The sequence below is a fragment of the Mugil cephalus genome, chromosome 21, assembly GCF_022458985.1.
Source record: "Mugil cephalus isolate CIBA_MC_2020 chromosome 21, CIBA_Mcephalus_1.1, whole genome shotgun sequence".
Classification (NCBI taxonomy): Eukaryota; Metazoa; Chordata; class Actinopteri; order Mugiliformes; family Mugilidae; genus Mugil; species Mugil cephalus.
The window spans coordinates 15,896,749-15,920,654 of NC_061790.1; the positions used below are offsets into that span (position 1 = coordinate 15,896,749).

General features: G+C 42.2%; 2 protein-coding genes across 10 annotated transcripts in view; one reads left to right on the forward strand and one right to left on the reverse strand.

Annotated features, from left to right (window-relative positions):
• The window catches only part of LOC124999506 (centrosomal protein of 128 kDa), a 37,824-nt gene extending 35,286 nt beyond the window's left edge, over positions 1-2,538 (reverse strand). For 8 of the 9 annotated variants that reach the window (XM_047574431.1, XM_047574428.1, XM_047574430.1 and 5 more), the window contains exons 1-2: positions 1,815-2,538; positions 887-973 (exon numbers count right to left, since the gene is read on the reverse strand). In XM_047574431.1, coding sequence (XP_047430387.1) covers positions 887-973; positions 1,815-1,988 — 261 coding nt within the window. In that variant the 5' untranslated portion in view covers positions 1,989-2,538. The remainder of the gene's footprint in view (positions 1-886; positions 974-1,814) is intronic. The other variant, XM_047574427.1, reaches the window with a different exon arrangement.
• Positions 2,539-3,046: 508 nt separating this feature from the next.
• On the forward strand, positions 3,047-23,062 carry tshr (thyroid stimulating hormone receptor). The gene is made up of 10 exons (XM_047573696.1): positions 3,047-3,715; positions 9,774-9,845; positions 10,844-10,918; positions 13,969-14,043; positions 14,519-14,593; positions 15,256-15,333; positions 15,883-15,951; positions 17,736-17,813; positions 20,225-20,413; positions 20,826-23,062. Exons 1-10 carry the CDS (start codon positions 3,546-3,548, stop codon positions 22,276-22,278), a joined length of 2,334 nt encoding a protein of 777 aa, XP_047429652.1. The 5' UTR covers positions 3,047-3,545; the 3' UTR covers positions 22,279-23,062.
• The last annotated feature ends 844 nt before the right edge of the window (positions 23,063-23,906 follow it).

Below are 23,906 nucleotides of genomic sequence, written 5' to 3' on the forward strand. Positions count from 1 at the left end.
ACACTGCCTTGGAGGTGTGCTTGGTCTGCAAAATTGTTCAGGGATCCATGTAAATGTCAGAACCTGGGTTTCCAGATAATGTTATTCACTTCAGGGGTTGGCTCTTTTAATGTTGTGGCTGATCAGTGAGAGAAATGAGCCAGAATCAAATAAGTTAAACAGTTTTTAAAATGGATGGATGGTGAGGACCTTCCGTTAACTAAACAGCGACTAGACACTCAAACATGTATGTGATGTGGTTACACACTGAAGATGTGGATCCATTATTCATTCTCCACTGTTACGGTTCCCAAATGTTGGAGAAAATGTGTCATTCTCAACAACCAGCTGTTTAATCAAATCTGGTATTAAAGCACAGCCACAGGTAGACTGTAAACAACAGTGTTATGACATTTGCATCTGTATTGTGTAAAAATGTTGAGCTTCATCAGTAGGTTTTTCCAGTATTCAGCATCAATTTAAGTTTGAAACTATCCAGAATTACAGGATCAATCCATTAGCCCGAACGAGCATACAAATGCTCCACTAAACTTGCCCTAAAATGTGTCATGAATGTCACGAGTAAGACAACTGAGCAGTCGGTGTCACATGAAAGGCAGCTAGACCGGGAGCGAGACCTGCCGACAGCACTGTCGTCATATTGGCAGTGTGGAGTTATTTTCAGCTCGAAGAAGTAAAGTAGAAACCACATCTAAGTATCATTTCATGAACGTGAGTGTTTGAGGCGTGGTAGCGACTGAAACTTGAACATCACAGCACTGATTAATCACTCACAGGAGCTTCATGGGAAGGATAGTATCCAGACAATTATTTTACTACTGGCTTAGTTGTTGTTAGTTGTATCAGCAGAAGCAGGTATTAGTTATAAAGATCCACCCCTACTCACCACTGCCATGGCTTCAGCCTGATCATCAGTATGCTCCCTGTACTGACCCAGCATCCTGTCTACTTTGGTCAAGTTCCTACTGGTGTCCTGCCAGAAGGGAGACTTTTTGTTAACAAGTCTTAAAATGCATTTGTGAAAGAAAAAAATATATAATATACAACAATATATGTATATATGTAGACAAAGATCAGGCATAACATTATGACCACCTACTGTTGTGTATGTCTCCCTTGTGCCTCCAAAACAGTTGTCACTGATCTGCGACTGGATATGGACCTCACGCCACAAATACTTGATCAGTTTGGGATATGAGGAATTTGGAGGCCATGCATTTTGAGTTGCTTCTAAACCATTTTTGTGTGTGTGTCTGTGTGAGGCTGCATCCTGCTGGGGGATGGCTGCTGCCATCGAGGAGTGTCATTGTTACGGGGCGGGGGCGTCTGGTCTGGTCTACGTGGGTGGTACATGTGTAAGTAACATCCACGTGAAAGCCAGGTCTGGAAGTTTTCTAGCAGAACATTGAATTGTCACAAGATGGCCAATATCACTTACTTGTGTGTGTTTTTGTTGTTGTTGTTGTTGTGTTGGTTTATAGTCATTATTCATTTCTTCTGGTTATATATTTTTATAGGTTTGTTCGAAATAAATAAATTTATCCATTCATTCATTCAATACTAAACCTGTCAGTGGTCATAATATTATGCCTGGTCGATACACACACACACACACACACACACACACACACACGTGTATATATAATATTCTACTATAATATACTATATTCCTACTAAGTTTCAAAACATATGAGGTGGTGGGAGGTGATTAGCTGACTTGGGGATTTGTAAAGCTGGAAAACACACCCGTGTTCCGTCCCTGCAAGCGGATGAAATCAAAGCACACATCTGTCCTATGAAACAGAGCTCAGTACCTGTAATGTGTTCGCCAGGGTGCTGATTTTGTCGGAGATGTCCGGGGCTCTACCATCGCTTCCATTCCCACTCCCTCTGACCCTTTCCGGGACAGGTCTACGGTGGGTTTCACGCCCCCGAGGCCTGTGTCCCCGAACCCTGTCGTATGAGTCCGACTCGCTGGATGTCTCCATAGTTGAGGGAGGGGACAACAAAAACGGCCGACTACGCAGAAATGTGACGATTAGTGACCGGCAGTAGCTTTGGAAACGCTAAGTGGGTCGGCTGTTAACTTTTCTTGTAAATAATAATTCCGTCATGGCACACAGACGCCGTGTCAAACTGCCTCATCCTTACTTTAACAACCCGTGGAGAATGTTATCTGACCAGAAAGACACCGCAGTTCAAACTGTCCTCTTCCCATCCAGTCGCAGTCCTGATCATTCATTGTTGTGGGTGATGCTCCTCCTGGCTAGCAACAAGTGGAGACTACTCTTAAGCAGCGTTAGCCGGCTAGCTAACCAAACGTTAGCGGAGTCATTGAACCTTGTGTTGATGTTGTAAAAACTACAAAACAGCAACAGAGCAAACTCGCGCTACCGTTAGAAACACGTTGCACGGGAGACGTTGCTTTTTGCGCTTTGTGAGTGAGAACTAAAAGAACAACAACTCTCAGCTTCACCGCCCTATGGCAACTTGAACTAGCCGCGTCTAAGCAGGGAAAACAACCGACCAGCGGCTCCGAGGGACGCCGGGAAGTGTAGGCTGCTCACCATGGAGCTGTGTGGGAATGTACTGTTTGAGAACTACATTGTCCAAAGGCATGCCCTTTGCGCCAGTGCTGCCGCTCTTAAGTGAGAAAAGAAAAGAAAAGAAAAGAAAAGAAAAGAAAAGAAAAGAAAAGAAAAGAAAAGAAAAGAAAAGAAAAGAAAAGAAAAGAAAAGAAAAGAAAAGAAAAGAAAAGAAAAGAAAAGAAAAGAAAAGAAAAGAAATATAGTCATATACTGGAATTGTATGTAACATTTTTAAAAGTTAACAAGCATAAACTATAAGACGAAAAACAGTAACAAGACTAATAAGAATAAAAACAATACTATTATCTTACTATTATTACCACTATAATATAATAGTTCTGTTTAACTATCATACTAGTACTATCAAGCAACAGTTCTGATTTTTTATTTCATTTTTATTTATTTTTTTCATGGAGATGAATCTAAAAGTTGCAAATTTAATAAATAGCAGACGGTCAGGACCGCAAATACAGTAAAATAAAATGGATTATCAACAAACAACAATAGCCTGTAGCTATTGGTCATACAACCGGCCGAATATAATAATAATAATATAACAGACAATACAGTGGAAATAGCGAAAAGAAAAAATAAAACGACTGGCTGGAAGATTGAAAAAAAAGAAAAACGGCGAAGAAAAAAACGTTCTACAGTCTAACACAAGAGTGCCTCAGAAGTCCACCCTCCCCTCAAGTTGAAGACCACCTCCAAACCCACCAGAGCTGCAGCTGTCCGTCCTACAGCATCCCCACCTTCACAGCCTCAAAGAAACTCCTGCAGGGCCCCGCAAAGCAAACTGAGGGGAGCACTCCACCTGAGGATTATACTCCAAAAAACAAACATCACAGGCTATTATAGACAACTTTGCTTAAGCTGATTGAACTACTAGTTGTTGTGGGACATCACTGGGACCATCGCCGGTAACGGCACGTGACAGACTGACAGCAGCGCTCCAGCATGCAGGTGATAACGTGCGCGGTGTTTACGCTCGTCCTTCTCCCCATCAGCGCCGCGTCGGAGGCTGACTCCTGCCCTGCCGTGTGCGAGTGCTCTGACTGGAAGACTCACACAATCTCCTGTTTTGACATTGATATTCTCCCCAGGTTTCCAGCAAGCACGGAGACGCTGTGAGTAGGCGTGCAAAGCTCATCTGTTAAAATGATTCTGCTGTTTTTTTTTCTTCTCTCTCATCAATTCTGAATGTAAAGTGCACTTAACCCTGAGGAAAAATCATTATAATAACGTTCATATTCCTTCAAAGTGGACCCATGGGGATTTTAAAGGTCGTCTGTGATGTCAAGTGGTTATTCCATTTTCAGGTATCATTTTAACTATTAAACTATTACTAACAAGCAAGGTTACAAAGATTTGGAGTGAAAGGCAGCCATAAACGTTTTTAAGAGAACACTAAAGGTCTGGTATTTTCTAATCTAACAGTTGCAAGTTTAATATTGGAATGATATCAATACTATGAATAATTAATACAAAGAGTAACCGAACAATTAATCCACTTTTATAGCATGAACTCTTGCAGCAGTAGTATAACACAACAGATGAAAATATATACTGTAAGTAAACTTTATTTATTATTTATTCCATATTTGTCATACTCACTTTGCCTTAAAATGGTCCATTGCACAGGAAGTATTGATAAACCATCCGTAGATTATTAGAGTTCACATTTATACTGCAACAATAAGCCCTAGTTTGCTATCAATGCGTTAATGTGTTGGGATTGGTGGAGGAAGCCAGATAAAGAGAGATAAAGAAGGAGAAGAAACCAGCTATCAGGTGTCCAGTACAGTGGGCCTTAGCTGCAAGATGATGAAACATTTCAGTACTGCATGCAGAATAACAACACAGCTTAAATATAGTGTAGACTGGAATTTCTGACAAACACGATGCCAATCGGTTCCACACCTCCTATATTTTGTGATGAAAATACAGAAAAACAACAATCCTACGTCCTGACATGACTTCGCTCAGCTTCTACTTTAGGCTTTGCATATTGTGCTATCTTAGCATAAGGTTCCTCTGCCTGTATGCCTTGTGTGCCAGTGGATTAACAGCCAAACTGCTATTGACGCTAGATTTCAGAGGACTGTGAAATATCACAGTACGCCCACTTCTCTTCCTCTTCCAAAAGCAGTAATTCCAGTAACAGCAAAGTACGGTATAATAATATTACTGCCAGCCACGACTGCACCTAATCATTATATTCATTATCAATTTTCTGACGACTGCTTTTTAAACTCCAGTCTAATTTATAAAATGGGAACAAAAAAAAAACTATGTTCAGTTGCCAATAACATTTTCACAAAGCCAAAGGTGTCATCTTCAGATTGTTTGCTTTATCGGACCAACGGTCCAAAATCCCAACTTGCTTTTTTTTTTTTTTTTATCTCTAAGCAATAGAGAAAGAAGATAAAAGCTGAAAAGCAAAGTAGCAAAGATAAGCAAAGGCTATCATTTGTTGTGTTTGTATTACCTCTAGGAATGTGCAAAACCCAAATATCGCAATAAAAAAACTGGTAATAGAAACCAGAACGCATTTACAAAAATCTCAAATATCGCTAAAACACTCTCAAGAGGTGGTTTTTCAGATGTGTCGATATAACAGTTTGTCGCAAAAGTGCAATGGAAACACCTTTTTCTCCATCACCGGAGTCACTAGAGATGACGCAGGGGGTCATGTGACCAGTTCACTCGAAGTCCATTTCCTCAAAGTGAAGTCTTGCTTGACGAGAATTTAAGAGAAATATGGGACAGACTTTATGAGAGTTACAGCTTATTCACAAAACTGTATTTGTATAAATTGTACTTTATTGAAATTTGAGAAATGTCTTTTTTTTTGTTTTTGCAAAAAAGTGTAATGGAAACAAAGCTGTTTATGTTGAGAAGAAAGCAATTAAAACAGAGCTGTAGAAAATTAACCCAGCCAAAAGGGAATCTGTGTTTGATCTTTTAGGTTGTTGTCTGAGACCCCAAAGAATCTGTCATGAGTCCTGGTTGCAGGCATGATGTAACATTTCAAGATGAAAACTGTAGCAGAGACTGACCAGTTTGCCAGGGCCTTGAGCGATGGAAACGCATGCTCTTCAGGTAGCCACCATGGCAGATGGAGAGGAAAATTCCATTCAAATCTCCACTTATAAACAAGAAATGTACTGTTTTTTTGTATGACCTCACCATTTAGGCCTGACATGAACATGTTTTATGACAAAATATGATATGACAAAGCGATAAGATGCGATACAAAACAGTAAGGTAAGACATGATGCGATGTGATGCAATGCGATACGATACGATACGATACGATACGATATGATATGATACGATACGATGCAATATATTAAACTGGCTACATGATAGGCTAATAGTGGTGTCAGCATGGTGACGTATGCTGTTTGTGTGCTGCTGGATACAGATTTTTAACAAAGTAGGTGGTGGTGGTTTGGCTGGGCATCTTGTTGCTCTTTCACAAAAAGTCCTGATTTAGAGCTCGCTAATATTAACCTAAGCTAATCAGAGTGTTCTGCACTATGTTGTGATAATCCTTACATTCCTGCCTTACAATTTATGGGAACAGTCCCTACCCCTTCTTGAATCCCAAGGAACACTTTGCATTGCCTCCAATAGCAGCCATCACATAAAATTATCTCCTGATCACTGCTTCAATTCACATATTCACGTGCCTCGATGTCCAATACGATTTCCACACATTCCTGCCCAAAGTTTACCCAGCACCCTCCAGGAGGATAAAATCACACGAACGCACGCCACCAAGCATTGTCAACCCCTCTTGATAAGAATATCTGCCAAATAAGCCCAAAATAGACTGCGTAGTGAGCAGGATGTTCTAGCAGATGAGGCGTGAGGAAGTTTGATTTTGTTGTACACACACTAAGGAATGAACAACCCTGCTGCCTGGTTGGGTCAGTGGGGTTCAATTTTACTGACTCCAGGTACAGCTGTGATCTTTGTGCTATTGGCTCTTCTCACCTCTGCCAAAGATATGTTGCTTTGTCTGTGCATCTTTTGACAATCTCATGATATGTGTCAATGTACTGGACCAACAAAACCTTATATTTTGTTAAGAGCAATATTTGCGATTTTTGGCTCTTACTAAACTCAGAAAGACAGATAATTGAGTTCATTGTAATAGAGACAGTTATACCCCAAACCTAGGGGATATCTGGGTTGGGTCAAGCAGAAAGTGAAATGTTTGCTTGCTTTGTTAGAAATGAAATCTGAGGTACACAAGGGAATATGAAGCCACAGCTACTAGATAATTTTGAAAATGCTCTATTAGGGCAAAATGACTGAATCTGCCATCAACATCAGAGTTTGATTAAAAACTATTTGGTGCAGGTTGATGTGTAGAACTTATTTTTCACAAAACAAAATGTGAATGCAAAGCAGACGCCTGCGTCTGCGCCTGTGTGAGCGTTCATGTGTGGATACTTAGAGTTTGGAGTCCTTTGTGTTTGCCTGACTGTGTGTGTGTGTGTGTGTGTGTGTGTGTGTGTGGAGGTTACTCCGTGTGTCACTGGGAGTCAGAGAGGTGGAAAGGAAAGTACAGACACGCTAAGAAGCCTGCGTAGCGTGACACCCGCCTGTGTCTGGACGATGCATTCAAATACAATATTTACCTTTTACAGCACATTTCTCAAACACCCAGAGAGTTCCATTTGAGAATAATTAAGAGGAAAAAAAACTTCAAGGGAGAAAGGGGAAAAACACAGCAGTTCCAGTCCTTCAAAAACCTCAGAATTTTTGGACATGTGATAACTCGTGATTTTCATTGTCCCTCGACCTCTAATAAAGCAGACCGTGAGTGAGACCGCTGGTTCTTGAATGGTTAGAGATGAGAAGTGGGATTAATGTAAAAGAAAAAACAAAAAAAGAAGAAGTGGGAATATAATGAGCTGTAGCCGAGATTAATGGAAATACTGACAATTTCCCAGCCATTAATTTGTACCAAAAGATCATGTAAAGATTCCATGTAATGGAAATTGTAACTGTTACATTCTAAGAAAATTTCATCACGTTTGTTTCATCAAAACAAAAAACAAATATGAACTTAATACAACTTATCTGCTGTGCATTTCAGAGCGTTCTTAGTACATTAAGGTTACTGATGGACATTTTCTAATTGAGATTTTACTCTTTGGAGAAAGCAGCTTGATATTGGTGGCAGAATACGCAAGTGATCATCTCTGCCAGCCACCACAAACCATTTCACATCAAAATGAGACGGCACAAAGTAAACACAACTACGTTGTCAGTCCAATGCTGACACCACTATGAATTAAGCAGCCTCTCCCCACTTCAAACGCAATTCCTAACCTTCTTCTAGGGTTTCCATCCAAAATGACAAATTTGGGTTGTAATTTTCCCCTTAAGCCTACAAGATGGGCTCATTGGTCCTCTCCCTACACTCCTGAGGGAAAACGCATTCTGGTAATTTGGGTTTGAGTGTGGCGGCGAAACAGCACGGTTCTGACTGGGGGTGTTTGGTGTCAGGGTCTGCTCTGTGTCCCTATGTTTGTTTGAGTTTGTCAAAGCGTGTGCAGAATGCTTTACTCCTGTGTCTACTGGCTGACTAACCCCCCCACATACGAACATGATTCAGGCTCGTGGGCCAGGTCTCAGCCTCTGAATTAGTCTATTGTTCCCCTGATGAACCAAAGGTGCATGTAGACGGTGGCTTCGGCTGGGTCCATTTTTTCCCTCCAAATGTCCCCCCAACGTGCATCCTATGATCCTGTAATACAGCATGACATCAACACATGTGGATACCATATTAATCCATTTCCTCTTTTATTATGTTATGATTCCTAAATCCAGCACAATTAAATCTCCAGCAAGATCACAGGAAAGAAATAACATACTACACAACTAGTGAGGTCGAGGTAAAAGTGGCCACAGTGCACAGATGCTCACAGAGATACGTTCACTTGATATTTGATGCAAAAACTGAAAGATGAATGCCCTTATCTAGATATTAAAGTGACTGACAACAGAGAGAACAATTTAACCCTACTATGCTATTATTATGTTGCTGTTAGTCTTCCCCCACCAAAAGTTTGTGGGTGGGGAAATTTTGTGATGGCTAAACTGCAGAAATTAACACAAATCTTGTTCAGTAAAATATATACCTTTCTTTAGTACACATTTATGTTTACTTGTAGGCAGGCTAGCGTATAGGAGAAGTTAGACCTGCAGCCTTTGTGCCAGTAAGACTTCCTACCAAGCGGTTAACATTGTGACAGGGTCTTTAAAAACTACGGGACACAAACATTGTCCACCACCACCTCCTCCTTACACAGTCTTTGTTGCTATTTGTACGACTTCTCAGACTTAAGAATGAATTATGTTGACGTCAACAGGTCTTGCTGCATGTGCCTCTAATAAGAGTATGACAAAGAGGTCTACTACACCTCAGAATTGGCCTCCCTCACCAATACCTTCATTCATACATCCGCTGAACCTCCTACAGCATCCTGAAGTCCTGCACACCACCTATTGTCTGAACCCTAGTCATAAACAGAGCCAGACATTGTTTAATTTGGCTGCCAGCTCAGCTCCGTGTCTTTGTTTTATTCCAGGGGGGGCTGTTTCAGCATTTACTTCAAAGAAACCTTTTCACTTATTATGAAAGGCGTTAGGCCTTTATCTGTGATTCACTTTCTCTACTCTCATACATGCCCAGCATATTTCCTTCTCCTTTCCACACAATTTCACATTTTTGTCAATACTTAATACTATACATAAATACAGCTGAGGCATTCATGTCATCATACTACATTAAAGGCATAGGCGGCATGACATTTTGGGAATTACATTAGTGACGTTTTTACTAAGAAATAGATAGATATCCCTCTCATATTTGATAGTTAGCTTAACACTAACAGCTGTGTGTCTCTGTCCAAAGGCAAGAAAACTTATTAAATCTAGTTTCTTTATTCTACGCACTAAAAAAACTAAGAAAATAGTGTTCCCTTGCCTCCACTTGTTATGCTAATATGAGCTAAGCTACGCAAACTGCATGCTAGCTCTGTTACATGCAAAATATTGTGAAAACCTAGCTAGCAACATGTCCTGTGCAACAAATGCAGGAGAGATGAGTTGAGATTATTTTTGTAACAATTAAAATGCCCATCTTTATGTTTTTTTAACCAGATGGCTTTTTGAGACCCGTCTCTCATCCGTGCCAGCCGATGCCTTTGCCAACATGGTCAACATCTCAAGAATGTGAGTGCTGATTTCTGAAGGACTACTCTATTCAAGGCTTACACGTTGTCATTAATCGCTCTTCGAACACAAACCCCTCAAAGTTGTTTTCATTCACCTTCTGCCTTCCAAATACTTTCCCTTCAAGTTCCACACTACCCCCTTTCCCTTTTGTCTCCCACCCAAGCAGATGATATGCTCTCTGTTTAGTATCACTGCTGGCTCATAATCACAGCTGGAAGAGCTAATGCGTTCCTTCAATAGGAATGTTGGTCCTGCAACCACTTGAGCGCTCGGACATTGGCTAGGTATTCCAACAGAGCCTTTTGTGTGTACGTGGTGATTTCAGACTCCCAGTAGATGCGGAGTCTCCATGTCGAGGTAAAATATACACTTAAGCCTCGTGTCGGCATCTGTGTCCAAGTCATGCATGAAGTGAGATGGACATGGTTGAGAAGTTTTCTGTAAACCTCAAACAACCGAAAGTGCTCACAGTCAGCGTAAAAGCCAACTGTTTGTTGGCTGTGAAATGATAGACTACGCTATAGACACCCAATGAAATGAAAGTGTGATTTTAAAATACACTGAACTCAACTGCAACTGTAAGTGAGCAAAATGTGCTGTATGTTACGCATGACTTTCTGCCATCATTTTAAAGATTGATCTGGTGCTAAGTTCATGGTTTATTTTAAGAGCCTACTTCTCACCGAGTAATAACAAATGGGAGCAGAGTGACTGATGACTGGGTAATGTATATGCGCGGCACATGCCTGTAAAATTACTCATGACTTTGGAGGCTTTAAGCGAGGCGTACTGATAAATTCAGGAAGGAGTTGCAGGCGTTGGGATTTAGAACCACACACTTAAACTCATTTATGAAAACATGTCTTATATTTCCCTCATGCGCCGGCACATACCTTTATTCCTGAAAGCCACGTGCAAAAGAAAAGTCATTATGTTTGTATTACAAAGACGATTCGTTCAGTAGATTTGACTTAAGCCTTGTGTGTTCCTTTTAGATATATATCCGTGGATGTGGTGCTGCAGAGGCTGGAGAAGCACTCATTCTACGGCCTGAGGAAAATCACCCACATGTGAGTAACTAAAGGAAAAGGGCACACTCTTTATTGATCTTTATTGATTAAGCTGCACCATTTGCTCTCTGGAGGGAGGAAAAAAAAGGTTAATTTTGAACCTCACCGGCAGGTAATGGAGGCAAGGAAGGAACATATTAGGAGCTTATTTCTCTCTTTCACACCACTTACTGCTTCTCATCAGGGTGGCGCGGAGCGGTTTTGCCAATTCATGAGGCTGAAAAAATAACCGCGTTGTGGGATTGCTAAATGCAGATTAGATAAGGAACAATTCAATTTAATGAAATAACTCGTTATGGCGCAGTTCAGTCCAATAAGCATTTTAGAGCAGACAGGCCAAACAGCAGCCAGTGCATGGCTGCTCCACTCCTCTTCTTCATGCACCAGCTCTTGTTGAGGCAGCTCAAGGGGAAAACTCCAGCATGGTGCACTCTATTCTCAATTATGGGACAGAGATTTATGGTGTGAGTCTCCTGGTGGACCACACACTTTCCACCAGAACACCTCCTAGCACTTCATATATTACTGCAAGTCTTCCTGCCTACGTGAATGATTTGTTCCGAGTTACAGCATCCTGTAACACAGCAGTTTGTTTCCCCGTTTAAAAATGTGTGTCTATGGTACATGCAGCTGTTTGAGACGGAAATCATGATTAACAGCTACAGGAATTAATTTGACAGGGCTTGATGTATCATTTGGCTGTCATTTCTATCTCAACTCTCCCAGTCTTCCCTCATTAACTGCCAAACTCCAGATATCAAAATACAGACAGAAGCAATAATTCAAACCGCTCGCACGGGATTGTATCCGTTGTTCTCTGGGTGTATTTTGGATCTCCGGGGCCTATTTGCCACTGATTGGTGCGGTGTAGTGCCATACATCAGATAATGGCATCTCTCTCAGGTTTCCTTCAGGGTCAGACACAAATTAAAGCTCTGCTTCCTGTTGGCTGCTTTAGGCCGACAGCAGCTGCGGATCAAGGACCGCAGATTGGAGCCGAGAATTCAGTGGGGGCTGGGCAAAGCTTGAACCGTGCCATCGCTAAATGAAACCACCGATTTTGCGTATTTCTCTGTTTTTTGTGGGGGGAAGTGAAAAGGCTCGTCTGACACATTGCAGTGGTGCTTCCGTCTGGATGTGCACATAGTATCGCTTCTACATTCTCTGGTATAAATGTGTCACCCAGTAATGACAACTGAATTTGTGATCACCTGCAAAACTTAATACAAGTGGTTAAAGCAGCAGTATTTTCATTTTAACTAGGGTCATATGACAATAGTTTGTAAACTAATGTGAGAGTTTTTGCACAAAGGTGACAACCCGCACTTAGCTGTAGGGAGTGTTTTAGAACATTAGCCATCTTCAGTGGCATCAGCCACATTTTTAGTGACAGCAGGGAGCTCTTATAAACACACTGTACCATTCCAGTGCTAAACAGTACATAGACAACGTTACAAACTTTCCAGCAAACGTAACATCTAGCATTTAGCAGCCCGAAAGCCAGATGTTTTTGCTTAACCAAAAACCAAGACCAGATCCAAAAGCAGAAAATTGATCCTGCGTTTGATCTCAAGTAAGTAAATAGTAGCAAATTAGTGAATATGTTTGTTGTTTGCTAATAATTTAGTTTATTCATATGTTAATGATATTTTTACACTGACCAAAATTATTGTTATTGTTTTTAAAACTTTTTGTTTCCTTTTGGGATCTATTTGCATGTAAATAGTCTGTTCTACATTTTTATCTGTACTCGCAGGCCTGTTTCTTCTGTGATGGTGATACTGATTAGCCTGGTTATTTGAACCTGATTCTACCTTCAAGAGCACAAACCTTTTCAAATTGCTTAGTTAGCGCGAGCAGCCAAAGTCGCTGTGGTTGTAAGAACAAGAGACGACCACCCACAGAAACACAAACTCCACCTGATAGTACAAGTGAAAGAAAAATATATATTCCCCAAACGTGCTTTATTGATGACCTGCTAGGGTTCAAAGAAATGTAATAAAGATATAAACTCTTTAGCCTATCCGTCACGCTCAGCCCACTCGACTCGCCGAGGTGTCAGGAGGTTTACAGAGTACATGACAGAGTATGGAACGATTATATTTGCTAATTTTATTTTGATTATGTTTTAGTTTCAAGCTTAGGTACACAGCAGCGCTGGGAAGATGAACCTCGTCCACACTAGGGCTTTCAGTGAGGCTTGGCAGGTGTGTGAAGAAGGGCCAGGACACGCAGTTTCAGACAGCAGCGAAAAATGTTCAGTCTGGGGCGGACCAGAATAAACACGCTAATGAAACACTAATTGGGCTCCACTTCCGGTACTGGCTGTCTGCACCAAGTTTCCCTCCACTTGCACCCTGGCATGCACCTTGCTCGCTGAAAATTGTGCATTATGTGTTTCTGAATACCTCACGGTCACAGCCACGGCACACCTCAGTATTTTCCCCGTGCTCTTAATTAGTTGGGTTTAAAGCAGCGGTCTTCAACATTTTTCAGTCCAAGGACCCCCAAACTGATGGAGAGATTAAGTATGTGTTCTATATTAAGCTATTCGAGTATACACAGGTGCAAATATTATTACTTTTTTAATTTCAAACATGTGCAGAAGTTGGGTGGCCAACATACCTGATATAAATATAGCAGGATGCATCTGGGATTTCACCTGGTGACTGAATAGGATCACGTGTAATATGCAGCCTCATGATTGGTGATAGGGGTGGGGCCTACTGTGTACAGGGGGCTTAGATTGACAGGTGTCAACTGGTGTAGTGCTCTGTGTGAAGCAGTGCGGTGTTGAGGCAGCTCCTGTATCGGTGACTGAAAGATAACCTCATTTATCCCTTTACTAAAATATGTTGGATTCATGTTAATGTGTATTAAGAAATTTTCATTCGTGGGGGGAAATTAAAAAACAAATATGTATAAAAAAAAGTCTAATCAACCAAAGATTTTGCGACCCCCATGTAGCACCTCCGCGGATACCCTAGGGGTCGCGGACCCCCTGTTGAAGACCCATGGTTCCTGACATCTTTTTGTGTTTGCTCCTTCAGAGAGATCCGCAACGCAAAAAGTCTGGCATACGTTGACCCAGAAGCCTTTAAACATCTCCCAAACCTCAAGTACCTGTGAGTATTTTTCAGAATGTGCTCATCTTTGTAAGGATTCCAGACATTGACAACACTATTATGACCGGAGGAGGTTGAGGGCTGCATATTTGAAATCTCCTGGAACCGTACAGCATATCTGGCTGAATTAAACGGGGCAATTTCAAATAGATTCCTTACTCTTTGCAAGACAGATACAAGCTGTTTTTCCTTTGGAAAGGCCCGAGATGAAGCGTTTAACAAGATTTCTCCATCAGTGAAGTTGTCTTTAAGAAGCCTGCGCAAGGATCTGACACTGACTGCTCAAGTTTGCTGTTAAAGACATTGCCAAGACTATTATTGAGTGACACAGCCCGTCTGTGGTCTCTTTTATCTGTCTGTTGTCTGATATACAGTAATTCAGCAGACAGTGGCATGCGTAGCGTCTTTCGTTGCCTCTGTAGTCTCTCTTTTTTCCAGCATGCATCACGACTGCTCTTTTGTTCTTGTCATTCAGGGGGATTTTTAACACGGGCCTCAGTTTCTTCCCTGACTTGAGCAACATCCACTCTAATGACATGAACTTCATCCTGTAAGTTGCCGTTTCTGTACAACTTTTAAGACAAGCACACTGCTCAGTATTTATGCTCGCTAAAGCTGCTACTTTGAGCATCAGCAATCAATTCTAACCGACTAGGAGTCATTACTATAATCTACCAAACAACAGACTGTTGGGGAGATAATTAGTCATTATCAGCTCCTTCCTACACCATCCTGTTTAAGGAACCGCAAGATGGATGTGTTTTTTTCACCGAGAAGGTAGTGTGTAATCTTTCAGGATTTTGTAAATGTGCCAGAAAGAATAAAAAGACACTTTCATGTTTATGCTCTTGTTTGTGGTCCATTTCACAGCAGATATTATGGGGAAAGATGGTCTTGTTTTGGAGAAAGAAATGGAGAACGTTTGCCACTAATAAGACCACTTTCCTCATAAATTTGTGGTGCTGATGTATAAAATGCTACAAATTCCATGTGTGTTACATGTCTGCTTCTCCGTATGAAATGAGCTACAGTCGCAGAGTCGTCACCCGCTCAGTCGGCTCCTCCATTCTCCGAATCTAATTTTCCTACCCAGTTGTAATACTCGAGAACACAATCATCAGCACCGCACTTCTCCCCGTGCCACTTTCCAGCGAAAGGTATTTATTTACGACTCAAATTCATTTCCTCACTGCCGTGCGTCTTCTTTCGCAGGGAAATTGTAGATCATCCCTACATTACAGAGATCCCGGCCAACTCGTTCCGTGGCATCACCAACGATGTGCTGACAGTGTGAGATATGCGCACACCGGCACAAGCAGACACATGCAGATTATGAGCTGTACATAAATGTGCACAAAGGAAAAGAAATCCCACACCTGATGCAAATATATGCATCATACGCTTGCATGCACAATGCATAGGAGGAATAACAAGTAGATAACTATATCCTAATATAAGAAGTGGTGTGATTTTGCTTCGTAATGTTGTTCTTCTAAACGCTAAAATAAGCACTAGAAGAAATGAGTCCAAAAATGATCTCACTTTAAAAACATGTCCTCACCCTGACCTCCTTGAATCTCACAAGGACGGGAAAGATAAGTACAGACTCAGGACCGACGTTCACATGTGTGGTTGGTTTCAAGAGTGAGGGAAGTGAGGTAAATGTCGGGGCTTAAAAAGCCTACAGGCAGACCAAAACTCACCATGAAATTAGAAGTAAGCCTGATGACAGATGAAGGATCCCCGCGTTGAAAATATTTTCATTCAGTAACTTCTTTGTTAAAGAGACTTATTCTAACAGGTGCTATATGGCTGACGTTCCCCTCTCTTTCGTTTCAGCATGTTGTATGGAAACGGCTTCAGGGAAATACAGCACCACGCCTTTAACGGCACCAGGTTAGATCAAGTGTAAGTATTTCTGTCGTGTGAATTGGAACAGCATCCCTAATTCGATTTCGATTTGATCTGTTAATGTAATCAGTACTGAATAATCTGGTATTTTGGGAGACATGCTCATGCCTCGTGTTTTTTTTTTTTTGTGTTAGTTGAGAAGATCGACACCAATCTGATGTCTGTGTGGTTAATATGCAGCTGATTAAGCCTGGTTTCAATACTGGAAACAGAGGGAAAAGCTTGACTGACTCAGACAGCTTTATTTGGAAAGAGCCAGGATTCAAATCTAAACCTATTAACGGGTCATATCTTATTTAATCTGGACAAAAAACCTGAGGCTGTCCAAGACACTGCTTCAGCTGTTTCCTCCCGTTTCCAGAATTTTTGATTAACGTGAAGCTCAGACAACCGGATGCTAGCACCACATTTACTGCGGACACACATGGCAGTGCACACTAGTTAATACGAATGCTAATACGAATGCTAATACGAATGCTAATGAAAACAAATTCTAATTTACAAACCTTCCATAATGAAAACACAGCTAACTCAACATCTCAGTTATTTGTAACAAACCCTGAGCGATATTTAGTTCAGGACTATTATATCAGAATGCATTCATTTTCACTAGTGTACCTAATGAAATGACATGAGTGCACGCATCAATCTCCTCATCTGAATCTCAGAATATAGTGAATCATAGCAATTGCTGAAATATCAGATAAATTTTGTTCTAAACACACACAAGATCGATCCTTTTTTTTTTCCAACAGTGTTATTTCTTATTACTTGAAGTGCTTTCATAGTGCTTTCTTAATAACTTGAGTTGGCTGGCGATGCTTTATCATATCTGGTTGACCATCATTCACTGGGACACTGAAACCAGTCAGTTTGGAGGCTGTCCACAGCATTTTCGCCCGGTTCAAACCATTGCTGATATCCAGGATGTGTGTGTTTCCGTGCCCAGAATTGCAATACAAAAGCAGCGGGATCACAGCTGGGTCTCTGCGGGCCTACTTATATGTACTCAAAAAGGGGCTAAGCCCAGCTCATGATTAGCGAGATGGAGTTCTCATAGGAAAATATGGTTCCAAAATTAGATATCAGGAAGTCTGCATTAAGAGTTCCCCTCTCCCATACACTCAGTGACACTGGTTCGTAGCAGTAGTAATATCCATTAGCATCATCTGAAGTATGACACAGAGAGAGGAGAACAGGCTAGCATCCCTTGTTTTTCCTATTTGTCGCAATATATGTTTTCTACTTTTCTTTATACCCCCTGGTTCAGACTCCTGCATAGTCAGGATATGAGGCATTAATGATATTAATTTAACACCCCTCTCCTCTTCTACAACACCTACACTCAGCCCAGGTCCTTATAAGAGCCCAATTAAGCCATTGGTCTGTGACTAGTGAGTCTTACCACATGGGTGTTTGTCTTGGCGCTGGATCCGCTCTAAGGGGAGAACTGATCCCAGCGCAGCCCGACCAAGACAAACACACCCCTCGCTGGTCTGTTATCCTTATTAGATTTAAGGGATTCGGGGAGATGTGTAGTGAGGGCGCTGCGTGTTTAAGGAGCACACCATCACATCTTATACTGTCTTATTTGAATTAACAACATAAGTGAGACCTCTTTCTGTCATGTTTCACCCCCGAATTGAGGGAAAATAAACACAGGAATGCACAGTGATGAGGCTTGAGAAAATATTATGCCATGCTTCGCTTCGGTCACTCTGACTGAAATGTGCGGGATATCCTTTCTCCAAAGAAACTTAAATTTGTGCTTTCCTGTCCAGCGACCTTCACAGGAATAAGTATTTAACCAAGATGGATGACAGGGCTTTCGCGGGAACCATCAGCGGCCCCATGCTTCTGTAAGTATTGCCGAGGGTTGAATATTTGACCATCTCTTATCGACTGCACTCCCACGCAATCCAAAACATGAGTCGTCAGTGTTATCCATTCATGTGATCTCTTGTGTTGCTGCTTTGCACATTTAATGTTTCTGTTCTTACCACATATAAATAGAGCTGACCCTAAAACTTGATACCTGTTATGTTGACTAAAGAGATTAATAAATTGACTAAATTAGATCTCAGTGGGATCTCTGCTGGCTGTGTTACAGTGCTGTTAGAGTTTTTAGTTTGCAACCTGAAACACTCTTGAATGCTGTGTTGCATCTTTTAAAAGAAGAAACAGAACATTTCTGATTCTGCTAAAACCTTATTTGTTCTGATATGACCAGTAGCTAACTAACAAGTAACAACGTGATGCTAGCAATGTGGCAATCTGAAACACTTTAGTACTGGACGATTTGGCAGCACCTGGTGCTAACCGCAAACGCTATTGTTATACCTCGTCATAAGAATCACTGAGATGGCTACTTTAAGATTCATAGACATCTCATGTAAAGGAGAATACAACACCTTTTGGCCTGTGCCACTGTTACATTACGTGTCCTTATTTACCAGACTGTGTATAGATGGACAGCACAGCAATATTTCCTCCATCTCATCTGGACAGAAGTGAAGCCAAAATATCGTAGAAAGGAATGGGTGCGGCCATCTTGGATTCAAATTTACAAATGAATCCTGTGCAGAAGTTACTGGATTGGGAGGGGCGGCCTTCAACCACTGGTCACTACTTTAGTTCAATACCACGTTTAATACCAGTTTTGAACAAAAGTATTGAGTAAAAGTCATGAAAAACTCTTGGTGCTTAGCTCTACAGATGCTGGTGAGCAGTCAGATGTTGCTGAACGTAGACAGAGCAAGTCTAGCATATGAAAGCAGTACTGAGATTTTCTCTCTGCAGGAAAGCGATTATATCAATAACTTACAGCCCTAGTTTGGTAATTATTCACACCGTGTCAAGTTAGATTTCAGTGTCCTCATCCAGCTTGTGCAGACTAGATGACAAATGTCTGAGAAACAGGATAAAGTAAAATCATTCCCCCACAGCTGTGTCTTTGAACAGGACACGCATCGTGTGCAAGCATATGATAGAAAAACTTCCACCGTTCCTTTGATGCTTTTGCCGTATTTAATGTTTTCTCATATTTAAGGATACTTAATGCCAAGCTGCTTTACCACGGCTATCTGGTTGCCGATCTGGGCCTAGATCTGAGCCGCTCGGATCCAGCCGTTAAGTTTCTGGTTAGGTAACAATAAACTGGGTTTATGCGCAGGTCTTCTTCCTCTGTTCCACCGAGGAACATGTCCTGAGTGAGGTCACCTCCATGAGGTCATGAGCTAAACATCTGGAAATGTCAAAATCAGACCGACACTCACTGGGTTTTTTTTTTTTTGAAGCAGCCTTACACAATGAGCCCCACGAGAGGAAAAGAGAGCAGAGGACAGAGAAGTGCGGAGAGCAAATGTGACTAAAAAGGAACAATTTAGCCCTTAACAAATATGGAATTGTCTTGTTTAGCTTATGTTTCATTTAATCAAATTAATCAATAACTTAGAGGCACAATGGGTCAGGAAACTAAAGAAAGCAGAAAAGAAGTTGGGCTCCACTTGGACTGTGGAAGGGGGAGAGTGTCTGGTGTGTACAGTGGAATGTCCTGATAGCGGGATCACACAGGATGTTGGTGAGATTGTCAATCCCCTGCATGTCTTTGTCCTGATGAGGTTGAGCTGGCTTTGGCATGAAGGCAGAGTGCAAGAAATACCACATGTAATTGCTTAAAGATGAAGGAGTGAGGAGTTGACTCTAGGAAACAGATGGAGGGTGTTGTTTAATCCGTCTATGAAATCTCTGGTCTCATCGTGTCTGGCTCTTCTGATGTGCTGATAATGTGTTTGTTCCAAAGTCTGGGCTCGAAAGGTTTTGGGTGTTGACCTCGTGCATTTTCCAGTTAGTTAATTAAAAGTAGATTGCTCAGCATTATATTAGCATGCAAGAGCAATCCCATGGGTTGGGGGTACTGAGAAAAATTTCAGATTATCAGCAGTGTCTCAGATGTAACCTGGTGTGTAACCACTGCACTGCTTTTGGAACCGGGTGTCCATTGCCAAGCTTTGTCTCAAATTTTTCATGGTTCCACAGTTGTGTCTGACTAGAAAGATAAAAACTTTCCCGAGGCAAAACAAGTATTTTAAAATGGACCTCGTGTAAGTTCCGTGGAAGAAGGTGAGTGGAGTGGGGTGAAAATGTTGGATCTGAACATTTTGCAGACAGCAAACAATAATACAATATTTGATTGGACCTAGCACCCTTCTCTCACTACCAGACATCTTATACATCTAATACACTCTTTCATTCCCTGTCTGTCTTCCAGAGACGTATCCCTGACAGGGATCACTTCCCTGCCGACCACAGGCATGGATTTTCTCCGGGAGCTGAAGGCGCGAAACGCCTGGGCCCTCAAGAAATTGCCACCCATCAAGACCTTCAAGCACCTCACCGTCGCCAACCTCACATACCCCAGCCACTGCTGCGGTTTCAAAAACCTCAAGAAGAAACGAGGGTAGGCTTTCATCAATTCTTGGTTTTGCAGTTGTTCATCGAGCCTGCAGGAGTCAAAAAGGTTAAGTGAAGTGGACGCATTGTAAGAAGTGGTGTGTGAAAGAGAGTGTGAAAAGTGTATTTCATGCATTTGGAAGGTGGGGCAGCTGCACTTGTGTGGTGTGGATCTTGGCAGGAACTGAATCAACTGTCTGACTTGTTTACCTATAACTTCTTACAGCAGTGCCATAATTAGCGTCACTCACTGCTGTTATTGCAGGAAGAAAGTTAAGCCTGACTAATAATGACTATCAAATCAAGAATCCCTGTTCTTCAACTGGATATACAAATGATTTGGTTGTACAATCGAAATCTAATTAAGTTTCATTGAAGGGTCTCGGTTTAATGTGTATTTGTCTGCTTTGGCCTTTCAGCTTTTTGGAGTACATCATCTGTAACCTGACTGCTTTCTACGACCAGCATCACAAGCGCTCTGTGGGGCCCCTTCGCATGCCTTCCCTCCAAGGGGAAAGTGTGGAAACACTCCCAGACCAGGAACCAAACGACGGAGGTCACAGAGAGTCCCATCAAGACTGGAGGAGAGATGACTTCCATGGCAGCCTCCACTACCACGCCTACTTTGGGGGCCAGCCAGATGAGGATGTGGGTTTTGGAGAGACCCTCAAGAACCCCCAGGAGGACAACAGCCAAGATTTTGACAGTCGTTACGATTATGTGGTGTGCGAAGAGGGAGAGGAGGTGGCGTGCGCACCAGTGCCCGATGAGTTCAATCCTTGTGAGGACATAATGGGCTTTGGCTTCCTGCGGGTGTCAGTGTGGTTTGTCAGTCTGCTGGCTGTTCTGGGAAACGTGGTGGTCCTGCTGGTCCTGCTCACCAGCCACTACAAACTGTCGGTCTCCCGGTTCCTCATGTGCCACCTGGCCTTTGCAGATCTGTGCATGGGGATTTATTTGCTCCTCATTGCCTCTGTAGACGTCCACACACGGTCTGAGTACTTCAACCATGCTATAGACTGGCAGACCGGCCCCGGTTGTGGACTCGCAGGTTTTTTTACAGTCTTCGCGAGCGAGCTTTCGGTCTACACCTTAACAGTGATCACTCTTGAGAGGTGGTACGCCATCACCTTTGCCATGCGGCTCGATCGCAAGCTGCGTCTGCACCATGCCGCGGCCGTCATGTTAGGTGGCTGGCTCTTCTGCCTCCTCCTTGCCTTGCTGCCGCTGGTTGGGGTGAGCAGTTACCAGAAAGTGAGCATCTGTCTCCCCATGGACACCCAGTCCACAGCGGCTCAAGTCTACATCATGTCAGTGCTGGTTCTCAACATCATGGCCTTTTTTGTCATCTGCGCTTGCTACTTCAAGATCTACTGCGCAGTACACAATCCTCAATACCGTTCCGGATCCAAGGACACCAACATCGCCAAGCGCATGGCTGTCCTCATCTTCACTGACTTCTTGTGCATGGCGCCTATTTCTTTCTACGCCATGTCGGCGGTGCTAGACCGGCCCTTAATCACCGTCTCCAACTCAAAGATTTTATTGGTGCTCTTCTACCCACTCAATTCCTGTGCCAACCCCTTCCTCTATGCCATCTTCACTAAGGCCTTCAGGGGAGACGTATTCATCCTCCTCAGTAAGGTGGGCCTGTGTCAGCAGAGAGCGCAGCTATTCAGAGGCCAGACGGTCTCATCAAAGGGCAGCAGCGGGACATCTCAGGTCCGCAGAGACAGGGACAAACACAGGAAGGGAGGAAGCATAGGCCAGGAGGAAGTGCCCATCCACTTGAGGAAGTGCTCCAGACACACCTACCACCAAGCCATGGGCCAACAGACGAGCCGAGAGGAGAGCCAGAGCCTGGACACGTGAGGCAAATGCCAGCTTGTGGAAGTAAAGGGAGACAGGTTCAGGTGTAGAGAGCAGAGGCCTTGAAGAGTTTGTGGACTGATCTGTTTGGATATTGAACAGGAAGCTCCACTATTCTGCATCTGCTTCAGTTGTCAGGCCAAGTTCAGCTGCTTTCACAATTTTGTGATGATTTTGGGGTTCCAGTTGTTGGGGAATATCACGTGTCACTGAAACATGAGCTCGACTTCATCTCACTTATAGTCCTTCGTATTCTGATGTACTGGCTAGAATAGACTATTTTAAGGAAAAACGCAAATATTTTTGAAAGATACATATATAACTATGAATTAAATGTGTTGTTTTGAGTATTTTAATCACACTGCATTAAGTCAAATTCAGATTTATCCATACACAGTTTGGCTTCGAGATGTGACAAAATATAACAAACTGTCTTGAGTGTTTCAATTTCCAGTGATAGGTTTATATGTGATCATTGCATTGGAGGACAGCCTGCTGGCTCAGTGCAGTTCAACTGTGCAAACACTAACCAGTTCATGAAAATATAAAAATAATCATTTCATTAGGTACCTCAGTATATAATGTGTGTATAATGTAAGTGATATTGTTTGGTGAATTATCAAAAAAAGAAAAACTCTTGGATTTCTCTTGTCTGTTGTCCTAAAACTGAAAAGGAAACACGCACAAGTAATGCATATGGTACTACGATGGAAAGCAGAACTTAATGTTTTACAGTGCAAGGGGACTGTATGTGCGTTTGGTGTGGCATACACCAGCACCAAACTGATGTACCACTTAATTAAATATTTGTCTACTTTGACTGACTAATTTCTCATGTATGGTCACCTTCACTCTTTGCACTTTGATCCACAGAAACACTCCGCCTCCTCTTCTCCCGGGGGCACGTGATCCAATTACAAAAGTAAACACAGGACATATTTTGATTATTAGCAATTTTCTACAAATTACACACAGGTATGATAATCACAAATACATACCGTCAAAGGCCACGTCCCACCGTTGGAATGCCGTGGTTGTTTTTCCTTGCGCGATCGTGATTTTTTTCCATGCCAGCACGGAAACGGGTGACTTATACAATCAGTGGAGATAGCTTCTCCTTCACAGGGAGAGCTTAAAGCAAACACAACCGAGACACGTGTGAGCTGCACCGCTGTAACTTGTGCGATACCGAGCTATTAAGCGTTAAAAGAGACCCTCTGCAGATGGCAGCTTAACATCTGGTTAGCATTTCATCTGCTGTGTGACATATTTTTTTTTTTTCAAGGAAATATACAGATGAACAGGAGGGACTTTCCGGGAAAGAAGGATCTTAAAAAAAAAAAAGATATATTTTTCTGAAGATATCTGACCTGATTGCTGCACAGTTTATTTCAGCATGGTGCTACATAAACCACTTGAATGCATTCTTAAGGCATCAGCGAATACGAATTGGTTGCAACCTCAAAACTGGAAGGAATTCTAGTTTTAAAGCTGAAAATATTAAGAGTGGCATCTGCTCGCTGTGTCCCAGACTCGGGTCAGACGGTGAATTCCTACCAGACTAACAGGACATCATTTTCAGTTGAAAAGGTTTTCCGCGGCTTCAAATCCATCTCTTCCAATCACCCATT

Bases quoted from the DNA above. Each gene is read 5' to 3' on its own strand.
- tshr (XM_047573696.1), top strand. From the start codon at position 3,546: ATGCAGGTGATAACGTGCGCGGTGTTTACGCTCGTCCTTCTCCCCATC. The intron at 3,716-9,773 runs GTGAGTAGGCGT...TTTTTTAACCAG, and splicing joins CCAGCAAGCACGGAGACGCT to ATGGCTTTTTGAGACCCGTC. The intron at 20,414-20,825 runs GTAGGCTTTCAT...TTGGCCTTTCAG, and splicing joins AACCTCAAGAAGAAACGAGG to CTTTTTGGAGTACATCATCT.